General features: G+C 41.1%; 1 protein-coding gene across 15 annotated transcripts in view; it reads right to left on the bottom strand.

Annotated features, from left to right (window-relative positions):
- Positions 1-16,463, bottom strand: part of clasp2 (cytoplasmic linker associated protein 2) — a 66,477-nt gene that overhangs the window by 42,228 nt on the left and 7,786 nt on the right. For 13 of the 15 annotated variants that reach the window (XM_085445903.1, XM_085445885.1, XM_085445888.1 and 10 more), the window contains exons 2-7: positions 13,381-13,459; positions 8,116-8,219; positions 7,489-7,580; positions 5,503-5,578; positions 4,620-4,717; positions 914-984 (exon numbers count right to left, since the gene is read on the bottom strand). In XM_085445903.1, the coding sequence (XP_085302029.1) occupies positions 914-984; positions 4,620-4,717; positions 5,503-5,578; positions 7,489-7,580; positions 8,116-8,219; positions 13,381-13,459 (520 nt within the window). Of the gene's footprint in view, positions 1-913; positions 985-1,598; positions 1,912-2,134; positions 2,198-4,619; positions 4,718-5,502; positions 5,579-7,488; positions 7,581-8,115; positions 8,220-13,380; positions 13,460-16,463 lie in introns of those variants that run through there. The other 2 variants (XM_085445902.1, XM_085445901.1) reach the window with 2 other exon arrangements.

The following is a 16,463-nucleotide window of genomic DNA, read 5'->3' as shown; positions in this document are numbered from 1 at the left end:
GTACCTCTGGTGCAAATTACTGACCTCTGTCATCATTTTAGGTGGGGGAACTTGCACAATCGGTGGCTGACTAAATACTTTTTTGCCCCACTGTACATCAAGGCAGTGTGACTGCAGTTTGTTAAGTGACATTATAGATGGAAAAAACAACGGGAAACCACTGATTCATTGTTTTTGCTTCTAAATGATACTCTGTTAGCTCAGCTCAGAGGATGTGCTCATACCAAATACCAATCTCATACCTTTCTTTTCTCAAAATTCAAACTCTGTTTATCTTACTGGAACAGATACTAAAAAAAATGAAGTCCCATGGGAACTGAATAACCTATATTCAATATTTAAGTAAAGGCTTTCAGACACACACTTAATAAGCATCATGTCAGCTTCTAATACATATGTAAGTAGGGAAACCTCACATTTTCATTTGTGCATAGTGTCAAAAACTCCCTGAGGTGCTGCTTAACCCACTTTTATAACCTGAAAATTTAAGAGTGCAGAGTGAAATATTACTGTCAATATAATTACAATTCTCCAGGGTCAAACAACAATGGCTCCACAGACCACCTTACTGCTGGGGAAGGGAAAACTCAGCAGCAGCCTTCAGCTCAGGTTTGGTTCTGCTGAAGCACTTGCACGCACACATGGATGTGCACGCACACACAAACTCTAAACCATTAATCTTGTTAGGACCTCTTACAGGAGCTCATGGCAACAAACTGACACAACCACAAAAGCACATGCAGATTTAGACACACAAGCACAGGCACCCCCGCCCCTCAAAAAACACACACAATGTTGCTCCCTTATGAAACACACCCACTACATGACAACAGTAAAACCATCTTGACAATGTGACTCAACTTGGTGGCTATCCAATTCAAGTGTGGCAAAGTAAATGAGAAAACGCACTGACCGTGACTCGGGCTGAGAGCCATGTTGCCTGAATTCAAGGCTTCATCAAAACGAGCAAATATCGTCTGTAACCTGGAGAAAGAGAAAAGGAAGATTAGTAGTGTCGAGCACAGATATACAGTACAATGTTAATATCACCAAAGCTGTCAAACCAAACATATTTGAATGAAGAAATTAAGAAATTACAATAAAGTCCAGATTTAAAAAAAAAAATCTGAGCACCCCACAGAGATGTTTGACCAAAACACAAACAAGGTGCGAAGAATTCCAAATGAGACTCATCATCAAAATCAGCCGCAGAAGCAGCAGCAACATGTGGACAGTCTCCACGCCTTTCTGTCTGATTGTGGGTGGGTGTGTCTATTATGGCAGTCACACTCATGAAGCTGCAGCAGCAACACCCCAAGTGTCCTCTTATAACATCCTACTAGCATCAGACAGACACACATGAAACCACCAGCCAGGTCTGCTTAGTCATGTGATTAATAGGTAGCATTGTCAGCGTAGTAACAGGGCAGATATCCAGCACAAGCCAAAATAACTTGGTCATCCTCGAAATGCACAACTGGTTAGACAAAAACACAACAAAGACTAAAACACATGACCCCGAATAACATGCCTTTATGTCTGCTTTGCCGAAAGGTTAACCACGGATGGGCGCACACAACAATTAGAGCAATACACACCGTGCTCTGTCTCTGTCTTTTGGTGTCTGCTTGCCGGTCCACAACCGCCAGACAGCTAAGCAGCTTCTGATAAGTGACGATTAGCGTTGCAACTAGCTCCTCAGCCGTGCACCATTTTCACGTGGTTCGCTTTCTTTCATTAGCATTTTGTGCATCTATTTGTTTCAGCAAAAATCTAGCATTTAGTCTTCAGCACTGATTTGCATCAGTATTTCCCTGTGGGCTGATTAATAGCTTGCTGCGTTGCTACGCAATCTTGCATTAGCTCCCATGTTGGTGACACACTCTGGTCCTTAGCTCCCCTCAGCTCTTTGTATCCAACATGGTGCAGTGGCTCCGAGAGGGAGGGAGGGAGGGAGGAAAGAAGACGGGAAGAGAGGGAGGGAGCGTGTGTGTGAGAGGGAAAGAGAGAGGGGGGAAGCCAAACGGCGAGAGACCAAAGCATGCTACGGGCATGCGACAAAGCACCACCTACTGTCACGCATACACACTGTACACACAAACGCCAACTGAACAACCTAAACAGCAATACGTACAGTAAATTTCCAGGAAGCGTCTTTGTGTGTCTGTATGAGCAGGAGAGAGTCAAATGGGCCAGTTTGTGTGACAGACAGCAACGAGATTCAGTTACCCTTTACATAACCTCCCTCTCATACACAGACACACACGTACTCGTCAGAGGGGGAGGGGCTGTGTGGCTAACAGCAGACAGCGCTGCTCCTCCCCCCTCAGTGTCTCGCCTTCTCATCCCACTTGCACATGTTCCCTCCCTCTTCTTATTTCTATCTTTTATCTTTTTATCGCGGCCATTGATAAACACCTTTGTCCAGCAGAGGACTCATGTCCTTCAGGTAACTCATCTCCAAATCAAACCACATGAGGCAGGCCTGATGAATGCTCACTCAACCAGCATTTGACCTACTTATAGGAAGCTGCTGTCAGATGGTAGCCCCTTGTTCTTACCAGTAATGGACCCAAGATTACAACTGTACTTCCAGACACAACGCCAGTAAATAAGCCAACTGTAAAATTAAGTTCCACTTTCAGGTTTCTTCATGCACCATTATGTCATTTGAAATAGGTTTGTAATTTCAATCTAAGTCCCATTCACAACACCTGATCACCAAATCCAAGAAGTGTTTTGGCTCGTGTCAGCAGGTTTAACCTGTGTCTAAACATCTGATCTGAGGTCATAAGATATGCACATCTATATGTTTATTTCACTGAAAATTGATTAGATGAAATTACTTATTATGAATTATTTCAAGTTAGAACTGGAACATTTTGAGACTGTTGTAAGGGGGGGAATGTATTTAATTATACAGATAATCCCATCAAAATTCAGTGTCTCATTTACAACAGAGAGCTGTTTCAAACAGAAACTTAATTTTGGGAAATAGCTTTTAACCATTTATCTGGCACAGTCCAAAAGAGGTTTCAGATTGTAATAATCACTTGCCTCACTTTAAAAATGTGTGCTTGTTTGGTATTTAAGGGATGTGGACATACTCATCCAACAATTATTCCTCTTTTATGACTTCATCTTTCTGTCCATTATCTAATGCCAACTCTGCAGAGTTGATATGTCATCAAGTCAGCAAGATCCTGGCCAGAGCTTTGCTTTCCACTAGGTAACCCTTTGGGTTGCTCCATATGAAATCAATTATTAAATAAACAAAACAATTTAAATTGAATTTTTTTTAAAAATCCCACTGTACAATAACATTAGTATATTAGTTATATTAAGTTACAACCCCTCAAATTATAGGGGTGGACATTTTTGTACTTTATAATTTGCGTTTGCGTTATTTTTTCCAAGCATTACACGACACTTGGAGTGGTTGTGAAACTGATTTGGCTGCAGTTTTTAAACAGAGCTTTAATGTGTTTTCACTCTGAAACTTTCACAACGATACCTACTGTAATGTTTTGAAGCCTCAAAAATTAATTAGTAAATAAATGCATAACACAATTTAAAAAGCACAAAATTCTCACATACCTCTATGGGTCTGTAACTCAGACAACTTTCATAACATGAAGGTAAAAATTTAGCATGGCTTCATTAAACATATGAACAAAAAACACACAATGCAATTCCAACAGCTTTGCTCCAGGTTTTGTACTAAGGCTATTTGACTATAGCTGACCTGAAGCTGACTGAAACATCACAAATGAAATTAATGAGAGTTTTGATCAGTAAAACTGCAGTATTGTAGATATTCTCACCCCTATTCTTATACAAACTATACAAAGTAATAAAAACTGGTTTGGGAGATTCGCGATACATACAATACATATATATATATATATACACACATATAAAATTCACGTGCAGAATTCAGTAATAACTATACACATCTGTTCAGGAAGAACAAGCGCAGGCTGTAAATCACTGCATCTGTCAGGCCTCTGATATTTAAATGAAGGCAGACAGCCAAACCACTCTGTAAATCCCACACATTCAGACAGTGTGTTTACACTGGAGACGGACTGGCTTAATATGCACAGCACATGACACATGACCACAGCCAGCATTCACAGACGCAAGAATCATACTGAGCAGATACAGCACTGGCCGTTGCTCGACTCTCACACATGGGAGAAAGCAGTAAAAAGGGGGCAGAAAGAAGGGGTCATTGGGTGCTCAGAATAACCTTCAACCCTGCACATGTAGCCAGGACGACCAAAGCGGGACAAACCCCCACATTAAACCTCTTCTGATGACTCGAACACAGTTTTTCCAGTTTTTACCCCCATTTCTGTTACTCCACCCAACGCCTTTGTACCCCGTGGCTGCACCCTCTCACCCTCCTCCCTCATTCAGTCGGCATTGTGCTCTGGATGAAAGTGCCTCTGTGTGTCTGAAGGGCAGAGTGGTGCATGGTGTGGCTTGGGACAAACTGAGTGCCAAGGCCACGGGACTCCATAGAAACACAGGCAACAACAAACTCAAAAAATAAATATAAAAATAACAATAATTTAAAAAAAAAAAAAATACTACGAAAAAGAACAAAAACTCACCGTGCAGCTGGAAGTCCTCTCTTTCCAATGTCTGCTCTGACCTTCTCTCCAACGTGACGATAAACATCCACCAGCGTTGTTATTGATGCCTCACGTACCTAAACAGCAGACGTTCACCAATTTAATAACCCTCCACATATAAACACATGGAAAGAGATTCGAGTGATGGGTTAACTAGCACACTATAAAAAAAATGATCTTTGTGTTTGTTAAGACTGAGATCGATTCTCCCTCATAATTCGACAAAGATTAGACTCATGCTCATAGACTAAGAGACGCAAACATGCAAACACACTAAAAACTAAACCCGTGAGAGCCCATACTCTTCCCTCCTATGGGAGCCATATGATTTGCTAGTTATTGCTGTAAACACTGTTGTGATTGGCTACAAAGATATTGTTGAAGGGATTCTTAGCACCCAAGGGTAGGCAGGCCTTTCTAGGATGTTGATTGGCCAGGACAGTATGTGGGTAGATAATCATTGGGTAGAAGATAGAAGCAGATTTCAGCTTTGGGGTGCAACTCTGCAGGAGGTTAAACCAACCTCTCTCTATTCCTCACACTGACACACACACACACACACACACACACACACACACACCTAATACTCTTGTGTGGTTTAACAACTGGGTGCTCATGATTCAGCAGTGAAGCTGGGTGGTGGGTACAGAGCCCATCTCCTCACTAATAACAGTAATAATCACAGAGCTGCCTTAAGATGAAACCCAACACACTTTGACTGCTGAGAGCTGAACAAAAAGGCTTATCGACAAACTGGCTCAACAAAAACAATGACGAGCCACGCGCAGTCAAAACAAACACACACAAAAAGGTACAATTTTCCCCACCATCATGTAATCATGTATAACACTGCAGCTCTTACCTGTGGGTTTTGGTCTCCTGTCAGCGAGCAGAGATGAGGAACTATTTTACTGAGGCTCAGCGGTTGGGCTCCATACCTGAGAGTGTGAAACAGAGGCACAAGAGGAAACGTAAAAGAGAGGTGACAGTTGCCAGTGATAAATATAATTATCTGGTGTTCTTTTATAATGGAAATCTTGCTCCGCTCATTGAAAATATTTTTAGAAATTTGAAAAATATATCTATTCTAAGGCAGACTGATATTTTAGTAGCCTGTTATAAGCTACAAACACTATCTACAAACCACACACACACACACACACACGCCTCAGAAATTTAACATCACACAAATATAAAAAACATTAGTAGACAAAGATCGTTTCTTAATTTCTTCTGTTTTGTCCATTCCAGTTATGTAAAAGAACCCCCCCCCCCGTCCAAAAAAACAAAACAAACCCCAAACAAACCCACGCTTAGCTTTCAGAGCACTAACTGCAATACCATGCACTGTTGGTGTTTTCACAACTCTCTGAAACTCCACTGATGGGCTGGAGCACCAGAGAGCACCCCTAATAAGATGAAAATAAAAGCTGCAATAACATCTTAATTATTTACATTGACCCAGTCCTCTAAGAGGACAAGTGGACCAAAACCACACCCTCCATGCACAACAGACCCACCTGATCCACTCACCCTAGAAGTAAAGAGCTCAGGTTTTAAACTTTTAACCTGTCTGTATGTTCACTGTGTACTTAACAAAAAATAGAAATAAGTGAAAACCCAGAAGCAGCCCATTTCTATGCCATGTTTTACTCATTCTACTCACTCATTATGGATGCCCGGGTACGTAAAGCACACATGCTCAGTGTATCTATTACATAGCAGCTTAGCATTTAGCACAACAGTGTCACCTTCCATTAGCAAAAAGATGCTAAAATTAGCACAGCAATTCTAATAGTCTAAATTTGCTCTGTGTGTGGGTGAGCTCAAGGTGGAAAACAGAGTAAAGGCCAAACCACACAGATCTCGACTGCTGAGAACAAGCAGCAACAAACAAGTACCTGTACAGACAGAAGTGTCCCTGTAGTCCTACACACACAACCTGTCGTAACTACAACCTGCCGTCCAACACCTTACTGCCCAAATCTGAATAAAAACCAATTGCAATGAAATCAAAAAGGTTAAAACCCATATTTATTTGAAAACAGTAGAAATGCAAGAGATAAAAGACTACAACTGAGCAATGTTATTTTTTTGCTTTTGTTTTTTTTTAAAGGTCATTTTTTACCCCTCTGCCTCCCAGCAAATTTCAAATTCCTATGTTGCTTTCTTCTCATTTACTGCAGTGACAATATTGACAAAAAACCTGACCTCTGACCTTGAGGTCAAGGTCACCGGGATTGAAACTCTTCTGAGATTTTTAGTAAATGCACATATTGTTTATGTTTGAAACATCTATGTGACCTTGTTGTCAAGTCATTGCATTCACAAACTTAGCTATCCATGCCACCCGTCCGCCTGGAGGGGTGACGACAATACCCCAAACAAGCCACACTTAAAAAGAGTTTGTAAACAACTCAATTTTAGTAACTGATATTTTGTCTTTAAAACTGCATCCTGCTCTAGTCTCATAACATATTTTGAAAAGGGACAAGCTAGTGGTAGGTGGGGAAATGGGAAGAAATGTGCACCACCTCAGAGTCACACAAACAGTTAAGAGGATTAATCCTGGAAAGTCGGAACATGTGTGCTCCTTGAGCAAACAAAATAGGTCATGGAAGGTGGTGGTAATAGCTCTGTGCAGCCCTCACTGAGCCAAACACTTACTAACAGAGCTTGAAAGCAGCGTAGGATTGCATAATCTGTGTTATATTATCCACCACATTATGAACTTACTTAAGGATTAAAATATGAGATTTAACACACAGAGAACAAAAAACATTGCCTATGCTTAATAAACTTGCCATTTCATTCTGGGAGCATTACAGATAAAGGAGAAGTTACTCACATGTTGAGCGTGGCACTGAGACAGAGGCAGATTCCTTCTCGAGAGCGGAAGTTCTTGTGCTTTAAACCAGGAAGCAGCCTTTCCCAAACATACTGCATGAAGGAGAACAAGGAGGATAAAAGTGTGAGCAAGAGTAAGAGAGAAAAAAAAAGAAAAAGAAGGGGTGTCAGTAGGTCATCATCATCATCAACTCATCATTGGATGAGCAGTTTATGGAGTACAGAAGAGGGCACAATCTATGGAGATGAGCACGTGAGGCATGTGTAAATAAAACAAAGCATTATGGAGTAACTTGTGTAATTCCTCCAATATCCACAAGAGGGGGTGGATAGGTAGAGTGCAGGCCCTCTGTAGTTTTTTTTTAATGCATTACTAATATGGAGGTGGCTTTAATTTGCCTGTATTTTTTTCTCTGCTGTGTCACATTTTTAGAATAACTTTTTCTAGAATAACTACAACTCAATATACATGTCTTGTATAAAATTTAAATGACATTTGACAAAACTGTCTTCATCTTACATGTGGTACACTGGAGGATTTACCTGTTTAGGCAATGATGTGTGTGTGTGTGTGTGTGTGTGTGTGTGTGTGTGTGTGTGTGTGTGTGTGTGTGTGTGTGTGTGAGACCATTGGTGAGGCAGTCTGTTCCATGCAGCGAAGGATGAGGGCTTGGCTGTTCTCCCTGACCTGGTCCTTGCCATCACCCAGCCTGTCCACCAGGGCCGGCAACACTACACACACAGAGAAAGGGAGTGGGTGGTGAGTAAGAGTCTATGAAAAACAGTTCACTGTGCATGCCGCACATGACACCGAAACTCTACAAGATTTAAAAGCCAAAGATATTTAAGACAAACAAAAAAACATTGCTGTACAAAGTTGAATGTTCATGCTTAATATCATATCAGTGTGTCTGATAAAAAAGGGGAAAAAAGGAAAGAAAGCTTAAGTAATACAACCATCAACACCGTAGCTTTGACTAGAAAAGAGGAATGAGAGGGCAGCAAATAGGAAATGGACCATGGCTAAAATAATGTCAAATGCCCCCGTGTCAGAGAGGCTGATGTAATGCAGTGACAAAAGAAAGCCCTTTCAATGCTGGAAAACCAAGCTATGAGAACTGCAAGTTACTCCAATTCTCCCAATTTAGGAATAATAATCTTTGTACATCTGTACTCTGAAATTGTTTTTTTGCTAATAATTATTAGTCCCTTTCCCCAAGCCTATCAGGTCTGTGGGGGGTAAAAAATTCCAATCACCACAGTTTGTATGTGGGTGTGTGTAGTGTATTTGGATGACATGGTTTGTGTGTGTGGCATGTGCGTGTGCAGTCTAGCTGCACCCTGTTTGACAGGACTAAGCTATAAATAAATCAAATATGGATATTTATTTATAAACATTCATATTATTTTATGCAAAAAAGGTCAACAGGTCTACTACCAGGACAAAAACACTCCACCAGCTCCCAAACTTTTCCAAAGCAAAATAAGAAAAGGAAAAAGCAAACAAAAAGGACAAACCTCACAACCTTGTCCACGCTTCCATCTCCATTAACCCCTCATCAACCCCACATACCTGCTCATACTCACAACAATAACAAACTACTGCAACTTAAACAGTGACACTAATTCATGACGTACTAGTGTACAAGCACAGTACTGCATTTTTAGAACACCAACGATAAAATATGACACCAACCTCTGATGATGTTATCGAACAAACGTGCTGTTAAAGTTAAATAAATTTTGTTCTATCACTAGCTATCACAATTTGCCCCACCCAACAAATGGATGGGATTGGTGCACTGCTATGCAACATAACCCTGGGCTGTCCACGGCTTTGAGACTGTCATTGGTGCACTGCAATTTCAAGAAAGAAAAAAAAAGGAAAAAAAGGCAGGACTTTTTTATTTAGCAGTGGAGGTCAATGCTACAGAGGCTTTGGATACACTAGTTGTCTTGTTTAGTTGGGTCACTTCATTGTTATTTTAATTAGTTGGATTTGTTGCAAAGAAATACAACATACAATAAAACCAACCTTTAATTTAAGTTAAAAACTGCCACATACATATAATCTTACAAATATATTACGTTACCTTTGCAAATGGTAAATACAAATTTACACAGATGCACCTCAATTTATTTTGAGTTTTCACAACACAGATTGGACTGATCAGCTCTTTGGTCAGTAAACTACGATCCTACCAAATTTCTCAACTGTTGGACAACTGATGGTTGGACAACTGTTATGGTTACACTCATAATGAGAAAGACAGTACATCAATAACCTTTCAGCCAAAAAAAACAAAAACAAAAACAAAACAACCCCAAACACTTTTGCAGCAGTTTTCATTTTAACAGCTCAGCTACCACCAAGCCATATCCTCTGAAAACTGTAAACCAACTTGTCTGTGTTAGAACATTTAACACTTCAGCCAATGAGTGTCAGAACTGATATATTTCCAAATGTTTAATTTTATAATACTTTTTTTTTTTTTTTTTTTTTTTTAAAGAGCACACACATCCAGCAAGAGTTTTACTAACTCCATCATCCAAGGGCAGAAGCTGCTCCTCCTAAACCAACTAGATATGAAGCCTACTCCCTTACAAAAGGAAAAAGGGCTCAGAGTCATATGTTATGATTTCACTTCCCTTTCAGTGAATTCACTTGGAACAAAACATACAGTTTGAGATATTACAACGACACGTCCTGGCTGAAGACACCTCGAGTCACGCATATGACCTGTGAAGACATATGCGAGGCCTCCGCCTGCACATGTACCCCTCTGATCACAGTCACCCCTCAGTTGTTAGACTCTGGCTGGCTATCTACTGCAGGTAAACTCTTTTGTCCACAGACTCTAAGTCAGGCCCTGTTGATGTTAGCCAAAACTACACAGTTGGCATGTCGGCCACATGTGAAATGTTAACTGCATGTTTTGTTGCCAGGTTCGGTGCTAAACCTTGGACAATATCATCCCCAGGTGTGATACGAATCCAAAGCCAGAGCTGGCTCTCACATGGCTGCAGTTCTGCCATCTATCCCCAAGAGAGCAACACATCTGCTGCTGTGGTTACGCTGCTGTGAATACAGCCTCCAAGCAAAGGTCCACCTTCAGGGCTCCAGAGAGACCTGACGCCTCAAAGGAACAACCTTCAGTCCTCTTAGCTATGGGACAGAGTTGAGAGGGGCTCCAGCAGCAGGGAGACACTCCTTCCTCCTATCTGTTGTTTTAGAAGGCACTACAGGTCGCTAGTCATCTCTGCACACTTTTGTTTGACTCTGTTATTTGAATGCTAGATTGTGGCCTTTCTGCTGGGTCTGCCATGCCCCAGGGTGCTGGTGGTCCAACTTCAGTTCAATGACTGCTCTGAGGGCCATGTATACATGTCTTGTACTGAATACGTTGAATCGAAATAAAATGTTATGACAATAACTTTTGTTCCCTGAAAAAGAGGACCATGATACAACATCAAAGCCCTTTTTCCATTAGTTTTTACTCGGATCAGCTCGACACAACGTAGTATGACTCACCATGACTCGTTTTCCATTACAATCCAGTACCAGCTAATGTGTGTGGGGTTGTTAGAGCAATGTGGCCGTGCATTGGGGAGCTGCATTGTTTTTTGCAGCTGTTTCCTTCATTTCAAGGTATCAAAAGCGGCAGTTTTGATTTATGTGAAGGAGATGCTCTGATGGCTCATCAAATGAAAACACTGATTAGCCAATCGGTGGCATGCAGTCTGCTGATGTCACATTTTCGAATTCCATGGAACCCCAGTGGAGTAGGTGCTAAAAACAAAGTGCGTGGTATCGGGTACTATCACCTAATGAAAAACCATGAAAAGTGTGCTAAGCCCACCGAGGAGGTACTAATGGAAAGGGGCTCAAGTTGCAATTGAAGATGGGCTATCAAACTGAGGGATGATTATAAAAACAGGTGCATATGTGCAGGAGGGGCCCGACATATCTTGTCACAGGTCGTCTACCTTAAATGTAATAACAGAAGCATCTTCAGCCAGAACACAGAGGGGCATGATATCCCATACTGTACTATATACTGTGCTGTACCGCACAGTATATAGTACATATACATAGTACGTATAAGCGTTCTTATACTTCTGTAAAAAAAAAAAATGATATAGACACTTTAACACTTTGTTTGAATGTGCTGCTAACACAAGATTTTTATGTCTGTTTATGATTCCTTTAAGCTAGAAAAGCTATCAAGCGTATTCCATTTAATCTGGAGAGAATAGATACCCTGCCTTTTTATATATATTTTTTAAAATGACGCGATATATCTGTGTGCTGTTTTTAAAGATCTCCATCTATACAGTTGAGTAGTTTCAGGTTAAGTGCTAGACAGATTCAGCTCAGAAAGTGTAGAATGCTGTTGGTTTTCATGTCTTCATTCTCAACTTGGGCAGCCTCAAAGTCAACAAACACAAAGGTTTGAATGGTCTCTCCCAAAATTTCTGTATTATATAAACTTCAAACCTCACTCTGACATTCATGCAATAATACACAACAAAATGGCATAACCCCGAACGCACGCACGCACGCACAGGAAAAAGACAAGATGACATCACTGTATCACTCCCCCCACTGATGTTTCAAGCTAGGAATGTGGGTAGGAGTGTGTGTGTGTTTCTGAGTGCACATTACACTACCACAACAGCTGGTTGCCTTGGCAACAAGGACAATAACCTCAAACAGAAAAAGTGACAGCGGGGGCCATTGTTGCACATGACTTCATTTCTTTCATTAAAGATGAAAACATACACAGGCACACTTCTACCGAGCAATCTAACTGGCCAATCACGTCTCTTCATTTTTTAGTCGAGAAGAAAATATAATTATGTCAAAGTAAAGTCCTTCATGATGTGCATGTTTCACTTCCTTTTCCACTTAACACAAGGGAGCTACTCGGAAGTGAAGGATGGTCACTGCACAGTTTTAAAGAACACACACACACACACACACACACACACACACACACACACACACACACACACACACACACACACACACACAGAGAGTAATTGCAGCTGCCCTGTGCAATAAGTCAGCCCTGTAGATCAATACAATCCCTCAGTCTCAATGATCTCATCTTCCTCCCCTCACTGTGTATGTGTGGGCGGGTAGGTGTGTGGAACTGTATGGGTGAAGGGAGATGCAGAGAATACAGGGAAGGAGAAATGGAACTCAGAAAGAAGGAGGGAGATTCCATGGTTGGCATTGGCTCAGAGAGATGTTTTTAGCGTCCATTCGTAACACACACACATCTGCATTCATATAAAGCTCTTGAATAAAGAGAGTGTGTGGTAGACTATACACAGTGTGACCAATCCAGCCTTTACAGAGTAGCACAGCAGGCTTCAGCAGGTTTGCCGGTGACAAGAGGCAGTGTGGCTGACGAAGACAGCTGGTGACACCTTAAGGGCATCCACAAGGTCTGGCACCGAGATAACACAAATACACAATGGCAGAGCATGAAATCTGATATGAGATTTAGTTCCTGAGGTCATGAATCAAGGTGTGGTTTGGGGGTGTACTAGAGTGAGCTACAGTGGGCCTAAATATAGAGATGCATAATAGACACGGAGTGGTGCCAGGCTGCAGGGTCTATCTCAGAAGAACCACAAAGTGGAAGTGAGAGACAAAATGGAAGGACATATGTCAAAATGCCAAAGATTCACACGACATCTAGTGAAACTGACTGCTATATTGTTTTTGTTACACTTCTGAATTCAAAAGGCCAGACAAACACACTTCCTTGACTAGCGATTGCTGTTTACGATAAAAGAACAAAGAGATAAAGATCTATTTGCAGTGAAATTTAAAAGGACAACTTAAAGAAAACAAAGCATAGAGATAGATAAGATATCTCACCTGTGCCGAGGTATCCTTTAAACCGCTCTCCAATGCGATCCACAAATGCCCCACAGATATCTATCCCCAACAACGCCACCTACAAAACAGAATAAGAAAAATCAAACAGTTATAGCGGGCCACACACAAAAATTATTATATTATACATATCAATATACAGTCCGTTTTCTACATCAGTGACAGCAGTGAGAGGAAGAGAAAGGGGAGGAGGATTACATTCGATTCTGACATCCTGAATATTTTTTAAAGACCATCGAGGTTGTTTATTAAGTTTCTACTGACTCAGCAGACAGGTGAGACTGTGAATGATCCTTTTTCCATATTGAGAGTAGGGGTGGGAGGTATAAATGGTATACGATAGAAACGATATAAATTTGGCCAACGGTAGAGATTTTGACTATACCGCTCTACCACGATAGCGCATGTTGATGGTGTCATTAAGCAGCGCCTGTTTTGATCAAAAGCATTGCAGCAGCTACAAACAACATCATCTGCAAATTATGCCGGGCGACAGTAATAGCAAAGAGACAAAGCACTTTTGGAAAATGAGGAAAGCCGAAACCTGAGCTTCCTCCACTTCCCTACCCCTCATCAAAGCGTGTGCCAGATTTCGATGTCTCATTATGGAAATTTGTGATCGTTTTTTTTTCTCATTTGCCCCTAACCACCAGAAACTGTCACGTTAACTTTCATCGAGTGGAAAAAAGTTAGCGCTCAACCTCCAGCTTCACTGTGCTAACATAGCCGTGTAGCTAGCGATCGCGTAGCATCATTATATACGAGCTAGCCCAACTTCAGTAACCCTACAAACGTCACTGCTGTTTAGTTTTCTGTCTTCATTTATGTTGGAAGTGATAGCAGAGCTGTACGTTTGAATTTTTCAGAAATCTCTCAGTCAGAACATGATTGAGATATATATATATATATATATATATATATATATATATATACACACACATACACACACACACGTGGAAACTAGCGAGCTAACTTACTTCTGTTTTCATGGATGCCTGGATGCTAAACTTAATTGTTACATCTGGTAAAGCAGCAACGCTGATCATTTTATTAAAGATGAAAGAATTTACACAGTTTTTAACTCTCAGCAATGATGCCGAAGTGTTCGTTTGACTTTGGGACCTGAAGAAGATGGAGTTTTGGACCCAGATTACTCCGCGAGGCTCCTGACTACGGTAGCCGTAATGCGCCGACAATCCATCAAGCGGTGCGGCTTCATAGCTTACCAAAGTCATACTAAAACATTTTTGACAGATTTCTGTGCGCTGTGTAGCACATAAAATCGGTTCGAGGTGAGTAAGCACAACCAGAATTCATACATAAGACACAGTCGATTTTTGAGAAAATTGAAGGATTTTAAGTGTGCCTTCTAGTGTGTAAAATCGCGATATATGTCGTTATGCACATGCTTCAAATTATACTGTGATATGGATTTTAGGCCATATCACCCAGCCCTGAGAATCAAAATCTTGCCCCCACTCGCTTTAGAGATGTAATTTAGGCCAGTCAGGCATTTTCCAAACCTGTCCGAGTCTCAGCTATATCACAAACACGAGAGACTACCAACAGAAACGGAGTACAAATTGGAAGTAATTCATTCTAAGCAGAGTGTAGAGGAAAAGAAAAATAAATAAAGACATTTCAGACATTTTAACGGTGGTGAATGAACATAAGTAAACCTTCCAAACTTTCACCAACATACAGTACAACCAGGGCTGTGCACTTAATCCAGTTTAAATCGAAAGACTCAATTAAAAGACAACTTAATAAACTTAAATAAAGTCTATTATTCCTCCAAACTATGTGAGTTTGCGTCTTAGATAATCATGCTCTGAATATCGACCAACATAATTGTGATTTCTGCCACAACCTAGTAGCTCCAAATACAACTACTTGCTTTTGAGAACTGATGATACTCGAGCAACCTCTATGTTTTGGTGATAACCCCAACATGGAACAAAAAAAGATCTCAAAAAAAGACTGTGATAATTTAATCACACAAATGCTTAATGAACAGTGACAGGCTGAGGCTCAAAACATGCTTGAATTGTAATGTATATTCTGTCGTTAACTCGGAGCTCAAACCGAGACAATGAGTGTTGTGTTTAATGGCTAACACCTTGCCGTTTCAAAGATAACTGCATGTCAACAGCTGCGGCACTCCTGGTTATGCAACACCCAGTCAGCTGTGTCCTCTTTAAACTACCTGCATAACTGCAGCTAATGGAAGTGCACACTGATATGCATTTTGAAAATCTGGTTAAAAATTATCCTGGAAAGAAACATAATGACTGAAGTCACAAGTGGAATAGAACGTGATGGCACCATTATTGTGGTGTGGGATTGTGTTCTCTAAAGTCACCTTTAATAGTCCTTCCACACTCTTCTCCACTGCCTCTCTGTGTTTTAATTCACCTCACAAGCAGAAGAAAAACTGGCCTGCGATATGATTCTTAGGGGGATACAGAGTTGTGTCTAGCGGTGGAGATGAGTTTTTCCACTGTGATCCTGACTAGGATCACATGCGCTGTGCTGCTGGAATGCTTGTTTTGGCAGTGCTGTGGTAAAAACTGAAGTGAAAAAAAAAAATTAAACATGACTCTCTGGACTCAGTAGGGGAGTCAGACTGCAGTTTTTCCCTATTTTAGTCAAAGGAAGAACAAAGGCAGGTATCTACAGAAACAACAAGGGGAGCGATGAGGAAAGCATGAAACGGGGATGAGGGCCAAGTCATGACACACAAAGCAAAAATCACCTGGAGAAGAAACACAAGCCCTGGGTCAACATGATGACTCCGTCATCCTGACCTAATTTACAGGGAAGGGGGTGGCAAAGACAAGAAAAACACCAGGAAAAAGACAAAAACGGTAAAGGATGGAAACAGCCCCTGGGCCTCCCATCCCCCTCTTCCACTCAGCACCCCAACGAGCTTGGAGCCCATAACCATATGGCATCCTCAATGGGAGAGACAGAGGAGAAGACAGAGTATGAGAGAAGGAAGGGACTTGACATGAGGAAATGCTGGAGAAACAAAAAAGCCCAATTTCTGAGAAGTTTCAAGTCAG

The sequence above is a fragment of the Copadichromis virginalis genome, linkage group LG22, assembly GCF_057382275.1.
Source record: "Copadichromis virginalis isolate Kocher_CV1m ecotype Utaka linkage group LG22, C_Virginalis_male_GT1.1, whole genome shotgun sequence".
In the NCBI taxonomy this organism is placed as follows: Eukaryota; Metazoa; Chordata; class Actinopteri; order Cichliformes; family Cichlidae; genus Copadichromis; species Copadichromis virginalis.
The sequence above is the reverse complement of the archived record's forward strand: the minus strand, read 5'-3'. Positions and strand labels throughout refer to the sequence as shown.